We start from the raw sequence: 15169 nt of genomic DNA on the forward strand, positions 1-15169 counted from the left end.
TACAGTTCCATCTGTTTATTGATTAACTATAAAATACTGAGTTACTAAAACAATTTAAAAGAAACACTGATAAACGTGGTTGCTTTCTGTAAAAAAAAAAAAAAAGAAAAAAAAAAGACAAATACTTTCACGTACAGTATAGAGCAACAGGATAGATCTGGTTTCAGATTCATCCCTAAAATGTTTTTCTTTTTGCATTTTTACAAGATTCCACGAGTACAAAGTATATTCTGTTTTTTCTCCCCTCAACGCTGAAGGATCATTTACAAAACTTAGATGATTTTTCTATTTATTTTCAAAATAATCTTTATTTTTTGTTTTACTGTAACAGGACGATAACGATACTGAAGGAACAGCAGACGAAGAACCAGCCTCCAGTCCACCTCTCTCTCTCTCTCTCTCTCATTCTTCTCACTCTTCTCTATCTCTCTCTCTCTCTCTCTCTCTCTCTAGCAGCTAGCTCCCGGTGCCTGTCAGCAGAATTTGCTGGAGCGGCCTGGACGATTGTTCAGAGAGGGGGAAGCAAAACACAATTTTAAAACCAAATAGGAGATGAGAAAAATAAATCAAGCGCAAAAGTAAAACATATAAACGGTGATAGACGGAACAAATATGACGTCAGGCCCTTAAAAGATATGACACCAACTGAAGGCTATGTGGGGAATATGTGTGTGTCTGTGTGTGTTTGTGTTGGACCCTGTTTGAAGGCCTAAGGCTGGACTTTGGATGGAGATCGTGGGTTTATAGACATCAGAAGGCAATAACTCACTTTAAGGGTTATAAAGACGTGTTGGGAGAATTTGGGTGATTCTTTTGCACATTTTTACTTCTGCAACCTATTCCGATATTTAACTGAATTTGCTGAAATGGAAAGTATCACTTTCTAATATGAGAATTTGAAAAAGCCTGAATCTTAATGCAGTTCTGTATCAACACATTTTAAAAAGCATCATGAAAGACTGAAGAGGAAAGAATAAGAAAAAGGAAATTACTCTAATTCATATAAACATGTAAGGAGTCACAAGGCAGACAACTTAAACAGTTATCCCACATTTTAAAATGTATTTGATTAATTTGTTTGTACATTTGATAAAATGGCACTTGTTTATTTTTTTAATTTGAGGTGAAATGAAATTCACTATTATTATTATTATTTGCTTTAACGGACGAAGAATACAATCTGATAACAAACAGGAACATTATCTTATTTATGACAGATTTACTTCAAAATTACTTGACGTCTGTGTCAAATCTGCAATAAAACTGGGGTTGTCTACATTTTGTTAGATCATGAAATCAACACACTAGACGTCCGGTGTCTCACATCCCCTAATGTACCAAATCACCCAAATTCACCCTGTGTGTGTGATTGAGTGATAATATAAGGGGATAAGAGTATGATTGTGTGTGTGTGTGTGTCTCTCTCACATAGACAAAAAAAGTGCTTTAGCAGCTCCAGGGGTAAACAAACATTCATAACTGGGCACTTTAACTTGTTCACTCTGCAAACACAGGTAGGACGTATCTACCGGACCCCCCCCCCCCGGCAGCTGAGGAACCAGCAGGAGATCCACGGTGTGCAGGAACGGTGAGTTTCAAGCAGCCGACTCCTGTTTGCCAAACACGAGCAGCAGCTGGAGGAGCAGCTGGGGCTTTAGCGGATGTGATTTTCTGGCATCGTTTAATGTCAGAAAAACATAAAGCGACTCTGTACCTGCTGAACAACTTTCAGCTCTGAGAGTCAGCGGATCACCACCAACATTATTTTTACTGGGACGCCATCGTGGCAGGATTCTACATAAACGTTTTTTTTTTTTCATTTTATCTGCGAAAAATTTCCCATTAACGACATCAACATCTTGGGTCGTCCTCCAGACGTGTCAGCGAGAATACAACTATGATATATCCTTAAAATAAAATCAGACAAATCCAAACAAAAAAACAAAAGATCTCAAGAGAGTAGAAAATATTAAACCTATTGAATATCAACAAGACAATCTTCAGTCTCTGCAGTGACGCAGAGAGACGGCAACGTGGTAAGAAACACACAAGAAAAATCAACATGATACTGACAGATATAAACCGTATATACAGCATTTACTGTATACTCATATATCTGATACACTCTATACACAATAGTGTAGCCAAGTGGGTTAAGAGCTCAGGAACGGAGGGTTGGTTTCAACTCGAAGTCATTCGGAACAACTGTGTTTCCCTACGTCAGCAGACTGGAGAAAATACCAGTCCTATTTCCTACGAGAGATTCGGTGACTCGTCATCACAAGGCCTGGGAGAGTGAAGGCCACCCAAACGCTCACAACCCTGAGCACAACATTCAACAGTCTCACCCTAAATAACGGTTAAACTAGGCACGTAGAAAAAATTCATAAGCAGCTGAGAGAGCCGAAAAAGAACAAGGAGTGGGAAGGGTTGTGGACTAGGTCTAGGTGTATGTGTGTGTGTGTGTGTGTGTGGAGGAAAAAGGGGAGATGTGGGGCTCTAGCAAATACTCTAGGTAGACGTATACAACACTCCTCTGCAGCAGAGCTAATTCAAAGTGCACTCATGTCAAACAGGAGCTGGGAGGGTGAAATGTGATCGTAAGAGGGTCGGATGGACGTCCATAAAACAGCAGAAGCAAAAGAAATAATAAACCACATCCAGCACGGGACAGTTAGAGGTCGCAAACACAAACACCGCGGCTGCTCTGAGCGCGTGAGGCCGGACTGCGAGAGGATGAGCGGTAAAAAAATGTAATTGTGTTGATCAAATCAGTGCTGGCAGCTTTACACTGAACGTCACAGCCACGACCTTGATGCATCTTGGGAAAAGGCTGCGAGTGTTTACGACCCTTAAAGAAAAGGGAAAATCCACCTCGGGGACTCGGACACTGTTGATGCAGCAGCTCCTCTCGTTCAGTACATTCGTGGAGTTACTTTGCAAGTGTTGAAGTTTACCCCATTTTTACCTCTTAAATAGGATTTGTTCCCACGCCCCAGAAGCAGAAAACTGGCGCCTCCTCTAAAGATCCACTTTTCCCTTTTGTTGCTGTTCAACCTCGGTGCGAAAGAGGCGGGACAACGAAATGTAGAAATAGTGTTTGTATTATTCCCGGGTGGATTTTTCCTTTAAAACGTAAGGAACTCAAAAGATTGAAATGAGAAGTGCTCTTTTCACAGCACAAGGTTCCTTCCTCTCTCTCTTCAGCCTGAGTCTCTGAGGGAGTCAGAGGTTCTAGTCTCGAGAGGACAGATTTTCCTGCTCTGGTTTGAGGATTGTCACTGGGGGGGTTAAATTAAAGGAGGGTAGATTTTAAGTGTTTTTAATAAGTGCTCTCTTTTGGATTGCAACTCTCTCTCTCTCTCTCTCTATTTCTTTCTTTCTGTGCGTCTCTCCTTTTTTTGCATCTGTCCGTCGCTCCTGCTGTTCTTGTAGATACATTTATATGACTGTAACATCACCACAGCAACATCAGAAACACAACGTCACACCACTGGCATGTGTGTGTCCGTCCACCTGTCTGTCTGTGTGTGTGTCTGTCCTGCCGGGGCGCAGGGAGACAGATGGGCGCACTGACACCTCTCTCCTGTATCGCCATTCACAGTTCATTAAAGCTTCTCGGCGGTTTACCTCTTATAGCAAAAAGTACTCTGACATAAATCTGTTACATGAAAATAAAACACTCATATTCTCCTCTATATAACTTTGTGTGTGTGTGTGTGTTACATAAGGTGAGTATTTACACGTGTCTGTGCATGTGGGTGTAAGTGTGTTTTATGCAGAGTATATTTACACGTAGAAGGTGACTGAAGCACTCGTGCGTGTTCTGAAACGTTCCCTCCAACACGACAACGAGTGGAAACAGTTTGTGACGATGGAGTCTGTGTGTGCAAATGTTTCAGGAGTTGTTCCTTTTTATTTTAATACTGTCTGTAGTGTCTCCCGTGTCTGTGGTGGTGGAGGTGGCTGGTCGTGACAGTCAGGGTGGAGTGGTGGCGCTCTGCGAGTCACTGCAGCCAAAACCTCAATCGTGAGATCAGTGATTAGACCGTGGGTCGGGTCACAATTAGTTTTCTTTATCTCAGCAGATGACCGGGACTCCGTCAGTGTTGAAGATCATGCCAGTGGTGGGTTCGTAGGTGCCGGCCAGGTAGTAGAGGTCCTCGCTGTCGGCGTAGCGGCGCGTGTGGGTCATCTGCTCGTACTCGTCCACGCTCACCACCAGGCACTTGTGACTGACCGTCTGCACGTCGTTCTCATCGCTGTGAGACGACTGGTACAGGGCGCGCTGCGGAGGAGACACACACTTTTACTCTATCGTGTACAACACTCAACTGGACAATTTACTGCACTCTGGGGTTTACAGGGACATAACTGGCTAGATGTATGAATGAAATGATCTTATCAGGTTAAAGGAAAGTATAAAACTTCACATTTCCTTTTACAAGTCAATCTCTTAAGAATTTACTTGGTCAGAGTGAGTCCTTCACACATGAGGAACGCAGCAGGAGATTTTCCGGGTCAATGGCAGATTCCATTTTAGAACCATTCGTCTATTCCATGATTTGATGGGTTTCAAAAGCTGAGAAGTTGGTGCAGTTACATTTATTCCTCTCACCTCCATGAAGTCTTTCCTCTGGATAGAAGAGTGCATCGCTGCCGGTAAAGACTGACCACACATCTGATCCCAGTTCTGGAGAAGAAACAGGATTTACAATCAGGAAAAAGCTTCAAACTAAAGAAACACACAAACACTTTCAGTCAAAGTGTTTCATTTCTGAACCAGACTTGCAAAGTGTTATAATTCACTCTGATAATAAAGTATTTTTAGTTTAGTTTGACTTTTAGAGGCGCTCAAACTGATCCATGGTTTGGTTTGCACACAGAGTGAAAACACGTAGTATTCACAAATGATAAATAAGTGAAATTATTTCTCTACCTTCTTGTCGATGAGTTTCTTCCCAGGATTCGTCTCCTCTGGATGATAGAACCAGTTCACCCTGACCACCATGTTGCTGCCCCACGACTCCCACATGCTCTGGATGCGGCCGATGAAGGGCAGGTTGGGCCGGCCCGCCGACAGGAACACGGCGCAGTCGCCGATGCGGATCATCTCTCTGCCCCGAACGATGGCCTTGTAGAAGAGCTTCTTGGCCTTGCCCTTCATACCGCGTCTCTGCAGGAGGTCGAGAGAGGACAAACCGTCACAGGGGGGAAAATCTGAGGATGTTATTTTAAAACTACAAATTCTTATGCCTCTCCTCACCTGAGTTGGTTTCCCGAACCACTTCCAGAGTTGTCTGGCTGGAAGAAAAGCAGAGATCTTGGGCCTGTTCTCCACACTGGGAAGCCGCTGACGTTTTGCCAGCTCCTTGGTGGTGGGGAGGTGGACCCCCTCTCTCCGCTTTGGTCTCCCCACTTTCCCCTCTCCTCCGCTGGGCTTCGGTTTCGGAGGACGACCCCTTTGGCCGGAGCCCTTCCCGGTGGCTGGTTTACCGGGTTTCGATGGAGGAGTCGGAGAGGTTGACGGGGAGGGAGATTCTGAGGGAGCTGAGAGTTCCTCCTCATCCTCCATTTTCATCTCTGCCTCCTCCTTCACCTCCTCTTCCTCCTCCTCTTCTTCTTTAGTCTCCTCTTTTGCCTTGTCCTGTGCCGGAGGTGTGGAGACGGGGCCTGGTGGAGATGAAGCCGTCCTCTCTTCATCGGAGCTGCAGGACGTGTCATCAGTGGAGGAAGAGGACGATGAGGACGAAGATGATGAAGAAGATGAGGAGGAACCAGAGCAGGAGGAAGAGGAGGAAGAGCAACTTGAGGTGCATTTCTTCTTTTTCTTCATCTTCCTTTTGTCACCTTCTTCTTCTGACTCTGAGCTGCTGCTACTGTGAGACTCCTCTTTCATCTTTCTCTCCTTTCTTTTCTCCACCTCCTTTCTTTCCTCTTTTTTAACTTTCTCCTCTCTGGTGTCCATCTCCTGTCCTCTTACGACACCTCCCCGACTGTCCATCTTCTCCTTCACCAGCATCGGTGCTTTGTAGCTGGAGTCTTTCTCTGGTAGAAGCGTCTCTCTGTCTGGAGCTCTCACCTTAGCTTTTAGCACTTTTTGATTGGCTGAGGCCGTGGGGATGGAGGTGTGATCTCGTCTGACGCCTCGACCCTCGAGCAACATCAGAGCCTTGGTCTTCTTGGTCTTGGGCGAGGTGACACCTTCGTGGTCCAGCTTCACGAGGGGCTCTGCAGACAGGGACTTGCGCCTCACTGCCGAGCCTCCGCCGTCACTTGGCCCTGCGCTGGGCTTGGGCCTGGAAACGGGTCTGGAGCTGGAGCTGGAGGACAGCTGGTCGGACGGCATCTTTAGTTTGGGTCTTGGGGCGGATGAAGAAGACAATGAGGATGATGAAGGTCTAGAAGCCAGAGAAGAGCCAGGTTTGGATGTCGATAGCCTGGAGATGGGGCTGGGAAGGGGTCCCGAGTGGAGGCTGGGTCTGGAGCTGCCGTGATGGTCAGAGGAGGGTTTGGTTTTGGCTGTGGAGGCAGAGGTGGGTCTGGCCGCGGATGAGGAACTGGGCTTAGTCCCAGTAGACGTGGCCATGGGTCTGGACATGGGTCTGCTGGTAGTGGGACTGACACTGCTGGTGTTTTCTCTATCTCTGCGCTGGTTGTTGTACGAGCTGAGGTTGGGCTCGCTGTACAGATCCACAGTCAGCACTTTCCCGTAAGTGGACGGGTAGAGGGAGGGAGGGAGAGCCCGAGCTGGTTTGGAAGCAGGCATGGAGCTGCTCTTCCTTGACACCGGGCTGGGGAGGGTCGGGCTACTGGTAGGGGACGCGGTGGAGCTTTTGCGGACTGGTTTTGCCTGCGTCCCCATTGTCGGCCGGGATGCAGGGCGCGGCTTCTCCTGACCTGCCTTCTGAACGGAGGAGGTCCTGTCCTGGGCAGGTTTAGCTGGAGCCTGGGGTCTCTCTGCAGGCTGGGAGGAGGGGGGAGGAGGATCAGTCTTCTCTCGGCTGTCCGGGGTCATGGAGGTTTCTGAGGGGGAAAAAAGAAAACACAAGGAAAAGTTCAAACAAATCTATTTTTTTGAACAACTGCACTGGGTGTGCTGACGTTTGCATTGTGGGGGCCTCGTGATATTTGTGGTCTGCTCCCTCACACACTGAGAACAATATCAAGAAGGAAACAATTCTGCAATGAAAACACTACATTTAAGAACTGCTTACCCAGTGGAAACAAAGCCAGAGTCAGCAAATCAGACATGCAACATGCCGTGTGTTACAGCCGGAGCTAACACACTGAGCTCCACGGAACCACAAAGACACTGTTTTGAGCAAATGTATTAAACCGATGCAGGAGATGACAGCCATGGTCAAATATGACATGTTTGATGAAAGACGTTTCTGAGCTTTGAGCTATTTTTGTGGCTCCTGCCGCTTTTAAAAAAGACTCATCAAAAAATCGAGTGTGACAAAAGTGTTTTTGCTCTTTAATGGTCCCTACGATAAATACGTCTAAGAAAGGACGGCAACAAACCACATGTAATAACAATAAAAGACAGATGAAGTAAATTTCAAACTGCCCTAAATGGATAAGTAAAGCACTTGGGAGAGAAGCACGATGAAATCTATCTTTTTATGACAGACGTGGCTGCAGACGTCCTTTACTGGTCCCATGGAATCACTCAGAGAAGAGAAAAAGGCAAATAAAAAGGCAGAAGTGATGGCAGCACTTAACGCAGGGTGGATTAGTTTTACTTTAAGCACCACCTCCATTATTTTTACCTCCTGTGGGAAACATTAACGTTTCTCTACACAATAATTTTAAGGGAAATGACACTTCAGTCATTTCTGTGAAACTTGCTTCCTCTTCCAACTCTCTGAGTGCACCCAGTCTTTTTTTAAATGGCGGCTGTGAACTATTTCTGTTAGTTTTTCTAAATCTGTACATTGGCATTTAAAGTGAGATGCAAAAATTAAGATTTACTTCATTATTCTAGAGGCAACAATTCACAACTCCATAATCATCTATCTAGACTAAGAGCTAAGAATCCTCATCTGCTTTTGTATAAAACATCTCAAGCTCAGTTTTTCTATTAAATATAAATAAATAAATATATATATGCCCAGTTTTCTCTTTTATACTAGTATATAACCTGTTTTAAAGATGAATGTTTGTATGTTCTGTATATAAATCATTACCTGTTTCTACCACACACATATTTTTAATCTGCCTTTAAAGAGCCTAGATTCCCATCACTACTCAAACTAGACCAGTGGGCCCACTCCAACACCGTTAATTGACCCACATGGTGACATTTCATTGACATGATGTACTAATGAGTAATAGAAACTAGCAGGCTGCCTCCCTGGTCAGCTGCCCACGTCGTCCATATCTAAATCTGGCTCCAGTTCTGGACTCACCTGGTTTGGGTTTGGGTTTGCGTCCAGGTTTCCCTTTGATCTTCGGAGCCGTCTCCTCTGGCTTTGATCCGGCTTCTTTTCCCTCTTTGCTGCATTTGCGTACTCTCCTCCGGGAGCAGCTGGACACGAGCAGCGCCGGGGACGGCTCAGCACCTGGACCGGGGCACAGGGCCGGCAGCTTTTATAGTTTAACTCCAGACTCTTACGTGCATGTTTAGAGACTCAGGAATTTAAAGTTTGTTAACAAGGAAAAAAAACAACGAAGGGCGAGAGGTTACTGGCTGACACCATTACGTCAGTTTGACTGTGCACAGCTCATTTCCTCTTCAAGATTTGACATCCTCTGGAGACTTTATCAACTTGTAAAGTGCAGTAACACAGCCAGGTGTTTTGAACTCAATACATATTTTTACTGTTGTGAGTAAAGAGCTTCATGTCGTTTCTCTACTTCTGGAAACACTGTTTGCCTCAGTGTGTTAAAATGGACACTCGTGAAGAACAAGGTTCTAGTTCTGGTAAACATCTACACATCCACTTAGGAAGCAGTTTAGACACACACACACACATGCACACACACAAAGGTAATGCACAAGAATAGCTGCATGTTAGTAGCACTCTACTGGGAAAACACTTGTGCTAAAACCATCAATACACACAGACACACCCACAAGCTCACAGTGCACATGATTTAAAACCCAGCAGTGATGGTAAAATGAAATCTATAGAACGTATGATGGGGCGTGTGCTCACAGTGGATCTTGTAGTCGGGCGGCAGCAGCCTGATGTGTGAGAGCGGGATGCGGCCGCTGTCGCCATCGTCGAACTCCACCGTGATCAGATCGTCGTTCTCGTCAATATCTGAACTTCCTGTTTTGGGTGGAAAGAAAAATGAGCAGTCAAGAAGTGAACGTGTTTAGATGTTTCACACCCAGTTCCTCCCTCTGGCTGCATGTTAAATAAGAGCAGTTGCCATTAGCATGTGACTCTCCAAAATAAGAGCCTCTGCTGCATCGCACACGGATAAGATCTTATTCCTTTTGTCTGTGCTGCCAGCTACAATCAAATTGTCCATGTAAATGGATTAGGAATCATATCATGAAAGTCGAGGGTGTGTTTGTTTTGTGCGATGTTGTTGTTGTACCGTTGACAACGGTCCCCGGGTACAGGCAGCGGTATTGCTGGCTCCAGTACGCAGCGATGCGAGTGCCCTCTGGGAGATAGCGCACGGACGGAGGCTTCACATCGATGATCTGCACGCAAGGAATGAAGAGCTCGTGAATGTCAACACAACACGGCATCGAACACTCGTGCGCACAACATTTTTGTAACTGCTCAAAGTGTTTGAGCAGAAACAAGAAGAGATGAGGAGGATTGAGAGGAAAGAAATGTTAGAGACGTGCAGTTTACTCACAGCTTCCTGCAGCAGCTGTTCCAAGCAGTAGATGTGAGGTCGGTTTCCTCTCTCTCCCTCCACCACCACGCTGTATCTGCAGGGGGGGGGGGGGGGGGACGGGGACATTTGAGAGGTGTAAGGGACAAACGTCTGGGGTCAGTGGGAAAGGGTTCATGCTACTCATGACAGAATCCAGAGTCACTTCTGGTCTCAGTCAGACGCAGAAGTGAGTTCTTAACTTGATTCTGACTGATGTGATGTGTGGCAGGATGGGGACTGTGTTGTCTTTTACAAATAATGACTTTAGCAGCTTGGCTCCAGCTAGAAGGTTGTGTGGCAGAGCTACAGCAAACAGCCACAGCCCACTGGAATATGAATCCTCTGCAAACACAGCTGTAATTTGTTTTTATTGTTTCCACCAACAAGCTGATGTTTTCACCTCTGTCCGTTTGACTGTCGACTGCATCTTTTCCCATTAAATTCAATCCAGCTGCAACAAATTTCCCACATTCAGATATAATTTCAGTAAATGAGACTGAATTCTTAATCAAGATTCATTAGTGTTACTGGCAAAATAATGAAAGTGATGAAAAATCGTTATGCTAAGCTAACCTACTGCTGGTTGTATCTTTATATTTAGCTTTGAGACATGAGATTGTTCGATCTACTCATCTGATTTTCAAGAAAAAGAAGAACAAGAGTATTACACCTAATATCAAACCACCCACCAGTTTAACTATAGCTTCCTCACATGTATACATGTGATATGAAAAACTGAACAACAATCCAGTCTTTGTTTTTTTTATCTGCAAAAAATGCACCTGGTTACTTCAAAAATCGAGGACAGCAAAACTTTGCAGGACGCAGAACTGGAGCACGCTGATTGATTTGCAGCTTTTAATAGAATAAACAGATGTGAGTTTCCTCTATTAAAGGCTGCAAATCCATCACCGTGCTCTGATATAGAGATTCATGGTCTGTACTCACATGTCAGGAGAGTGCACCGTGTTCACGTGTCCGGCGTACAGCAGCTGGTCGTCCATCGGGATCAGAACTCTGAGTCCGTCCACCAGAGAGTCCTTATCCAACACACACTGCACCGGAGCTGCACACAACAGGACATGTGTGTTAAGAACGCACATAATAACTTCAGTGTGTGTGCGTGTGTGTGTGTGTGTGTACTGACCAGGTGTGGAGGACCTCTCTGATACACTGTGGCTGCGCGGAGTCACAAGTTCGTCTTCGCTGAAGCTGCTGTCCTGGTTGGGCTCGAAGTCTTCGTCTGCGGCCATGCTCTCCATCAGCCGGCTCACCGCTCCCCTGGAGGGCTGCAGACAAACACACAGGGGCTTGAATTTCACTCAACTACGACTCCATATAAAAGGCCAACATTTTTTATATATTAGTTTGTCTTTAAAAAGAAAGAATGGCCCTTCAACGAAATCTGTCACCCGCCTGAGGACTGAACTTGACTTTCTGCAAACTGATATCGCTGCTTCGGTTTCATTTGTGGCAGCGCACCAAGCTGCCAGGTCGACTATCGACTTTTCAAAGGGAAACAGCGACATATTACAACACTCACGCTGTCGCATTAAACACATTTTTTCTGCTGTTTCACCGCCACAAAGAGCCCTGCACACACTTCAGCTGTTTTCACAACAAACTGGAGTTCTGGCCGTTGGCAGATGGAGAGTAATACGACACTTTGGCAGAAAACACACAATACAAGAGGTTTGACAATAAAACAGAACAGCGTCGATCACAGGAGTCGGTTCATCCCTCCAGACTATTATTCCTGTCTTTAGTGTGTGAGCACATTTAGGTCTAATAACTAAAATGCTCTGGTGTTTCGTCCTTCCCAGGATAATTAGGTTCACACCCATAAAGACTCTGCAGCTGATCCATCATCACACTGACCTCTCTGGCCTTGGTCCTGGGTTTTGGTTGGCTCTTCCTCGTCGGGCTGAGGCTCAGTGTTACGGGGACGTCAGTGATTGGACTGCACAGGACAGACGGGCTCACAGGCAGAGGAGAGTCCTTCAGCTTCTTCTTCTGCTTTTCAAAAAGTCGCAAAACATGCATATGAATTAATGGGGACATTAAAGATGTGCAAGACAGATTTACATCCACACACGCACACACACACACTGAGGGTGGGAAGTTGCCAGGCTGCCTGCAGTTGTCCTTCCCTGTCAGCTACACGACACAGACAGCAGGGGAGTGCTGCAATGACTGAAGTACTGGGAAGCCCTGCTGGCACTTTGACACAATCACTTAAACACTCTCTATCTGCCTCTCTCTCACACACTCAGACACACAGATACACGCTCACACACACACACTCTCACATAGATGTCAGAGGTAAAAAAGGAAAGCGATGGAACCAGAGTTTAAAGGGGAAGTGAGAGCACAGGGAGATTGGAAAGATTTGACTCACTTACTGAACAACAATTAAGGATTAAGTAATTCATTATTGACGTACCTTCACCAGGTCTTTCCCCTCTTTGCTGGGCGGAGTTGGTTTGGGTCTGGGGGCGGGCTTCGGGGTCAGAGGTGGGCCTGAGCTGGAGGACGAGGTGGAGGAGCTCTGACTGATGGATCCCAGGCCTGACACAGACAGCTGAGTCGCTGAGGTGGTGGCGTCATGGAGGAAGATCCTCTCGCTGCGTCGCCGGCTCCAGGCCTCGTCCTCGCTGAAGCCTCCGATCCCGTGGCTGCTGCCGAGGTCGAAGCTGAACCGCCCGGGCGATCTAGGCGAGGGGCGGGGTTTGGGCAGGGGCTTGCGTTTGACTGGCGCTTCATCTCGCTTGGTGGGGCTGGTCTGGTCGCTGCGCCGGGACGCAGGGGGCAGCAGGGGCAGCTCTGGGGCGGAGCGCTTTCCATGGAGCAGAGAGGGGAACTTCCTCAGTCGCAGGTCTGAGCCAGAGTCTGACCACTCGCACTCTGATGAACCTGCGCAGAGAAGAGGAGGAGGAGGGTCACTGGAGTCCTGCTTCCACGGGGTCCATAACTCAAACTGGTCCTCACAAAGAGAGGACACACACACAAGCACACACATGGGGAGATCCTAGAGATAAAACCCAGCTGCTCCCATAAACATGCAGCCAGTAATAACCTGAGGTGTTAGCTCTTCTCAAATCAATAACACAGTAAATAGGACTATTGATCAAATTAAAACTAATACATAATTCAAGAATGAATCATTACATGCACCCTGATGTGACAATTACAAATTAATGAATATTTAACTGTGAATCAATAACATTATCTTGAACAAATGCTCAGATGGTGAACCTGCTGAACCAAAATGAAAAATTATATTGCGAAACCCCCGCACACAACTAATCTGTGTCCGTTATGCTTTTTACCCAGAGTGCTTTGCCTGCTGCTATGAGGGTGTTTGCCCTCATGGAGGAGGTTCAGTGGGGTCGCGCTGACGGGGAGCGCGTTAGCCGCAAACCGGGCCAGCATACCCAGCCCGCTCTCCTCGCAGCCGCCATCGTCGGAATCGAACTCCTCCTCGTCATCTTCGTCCTCGGAGGTTTCTGTTTCAAAGAGAGGATTCGAGTCAAAGGTCAAATCACATCCAGTTGCTTCTAGTGTTCGACCCAAAGAGGAGATACAGCAACAAAAGAATCACAGCCAAGACGAAACTTCTCCTCAGACAAAGACCGGGTTAATCCCTGTGTGGAAAGGAAACAGCCATCTGGATCTTACAGTAACACACACGCACACACACACACACACACGCGCACACACACAGACACAAAATCACAGGTCTCGACATGTCAGCTGATCAGAAATAACAGAGGACTGAGAGAGAGCGAGGATAGACTGTCCAAACCACTGCAGCCGACCTTCAGTTAGACTGTGTAAGCAAGTTACAGCAGGAAAATGTGATTTACCACATGCATGCGAGCCGCACACACACAGACACACACCCACTGGAAGAACCACGTGAGGAAACTCAAATATAATTCATTATTAAAATACCCTTGAGACCGAGTGAGAGGTTGAAAACTGAAAGATTCTCCCACCCCACGGGCCAGTGGAGCACAAACACACACACACACACACGGGTGACAAATTAAAACCCTGAGTAACTGAACGGAGTAATTTCAGGACTGCAGGCGCCTCAGCTGCTTCATTGCTCGGTACAATGAAGCAGCTGACATCCAGTTACGCTCTGTGGCAGATAGCAACACACTGATCAGGCCCAGTTGATACTGATTTTATAGAAAGACGACAGGAGGGAAAGATCTAAGTGACTTAGAGAGAGGGTCCAGTCAGAAACACTGCTCATCTGGCTGACGTTTCACTGGGAACACTGACATCTGCATCTATCGGAAAGCCGTCGAGATCTGTGACTGAGAGCGTCAGTGCATCAACAGTGGCACACAGAGGGATGTTATAAGTACAGATGCAGTGTTTAAACCCCTCATTACAATCGTTTGAGAGTTCAGACGGATGAGTAATGCTACACCATGGTCTCAACAAGTGGGAAAGTGCACGTGTGACGTGCACAAAGAGCTGATCGACGGCTCTGTGGGGCCCTTTCGAAGCCACTGGGGGGGGGGGGGGACTTTAACCCAAGTCAACACCTGAGGGACATTTTGGGCCCAAGTGTAAAACACTCAGTTTAATGATAAAGACACTTTGAAATCGTTCTGACTCAGCACCTTTCTAAGATGCTGGTTTTAATTTGTCACCCTTCGGTACAGACACACAATCATTCTGCTGGTTAGCTGTGTATCACGTTAGCAGTTAGGTCCATGGCAACAGATGAACAGGAGGAGCGTCTCCTCGGGGTTAGAGCGTTAACACTGAGGCTGGATGCACAGTACAAGATGTTTTATATCCTCAAAGACGACTTAAAAGAATGAAGTTATCAGACTAATAAAATAAAAGATATTACTGTGTTGAATTTAACTAATAACAGTTTTTCTGGCTCAAAGTTTAACTTTAGTTATCAGTACACAAATGAACTCAAACCCCTGGAAATCCGCAAAAAAAAGAAGGTTTTCTTGGGGGGGGGGGGTTTACTTTCTCTTTGATCAACGCTTTGTTTGAATATTTTTCAAGTGGCTAATTTTGAAAATTTGCTGTAATTCCATACGATTGAAATTCATTTTAAAAGTAATTATGAGCCACCGTTAACTAGTTTTAGAAGCAAAATCTTGATCAGCATGTGTTGTACTGTGAATCCACCATGTGTTAAGAGCAGCAGGCAGACACACAACAAGCAGGCACTGAGCGGACAGCCCTGTGAGGCCCCCTGGTATAATCGTCATATGAAGCTGGAGTGACCATGGTAACCTTTGCAAGCCATCAAGTGGAGGTAACCATGGTTCTCGTTAAAGAG

At 46.1% G+C, this 15169-nt stretch overlaps 1 protein-coding gene across 2 annotated transcripts in view; it reads right to left on the reverse strand.

The window, feature by feature from the left end:
* The window catches only part of tnrc18 (trinucleotide repeat containing 18), a 43691-nt gene continuing 28522 nt past the window's right edge, over positions 1-15169 (reverse strand). Inside the window, exons 18-30 of one of the 2 annotated variants that reach the window (XM_062407647.1) lie at positions 13176-13352; positions 12290-12759; positions 11725-11859; positions 10994-11135; positions 10795-10912; positions 9826-9901; positions 9556-9664; positions 9165-9281; positions 8415-8567; positions 5267-7026; positions 4940-5176; positions 4619-4693; positions 1-4288 (exon numbers count right to left, since the gene is read on the reverse strand). In XM_062407647.1, the coding sequence (XP_062263631.1) occupies positions 4082-4288; positions 4619-4693; positions 4940-5176; positions 5267-7026; positions 8415-8567; positions 9165-9281; positions 9556-9664; positions 9826-9901; positions 10795-10912; positions 10994-11135; positions 11725-11859; positions 12290-12759; positions 13176-13352 (3776 nt within the window). In that variant the 3' untranslated portion in view covers positions 1-4081. Of the gene's footprint in view, positions 4289-4618; positions 4694-4939; positions 5177-5266; positions 7027-8414; positions 8568-9164; positions 9282-9555; positions 9665-9825; positions 9902-10794; positions 10913-10993; positions 11136-11724; positions 11863-12289; positions 12760-13175; positions 13353-15169 lie in introns of both variants that reach the window. The other variant, XM_062407646.1, reaches the window with a different exon arrangement.

Source organism: Platichthys flesus, chromosome 16 (assembly GCF_949316205.1).
Source record: "Platichthys flesus chromosome 16, fPlaFle2.1, whole genome shotgun sequence".
In the NCBI taxonomy this organism is placed as follows: domain Eukaryota; kingdom Metazoa; phylum Chordata; class Actinopteri; order Pleuronectiformes; family Pleuronectidae; genus Platichthys; species Platichthys flesus.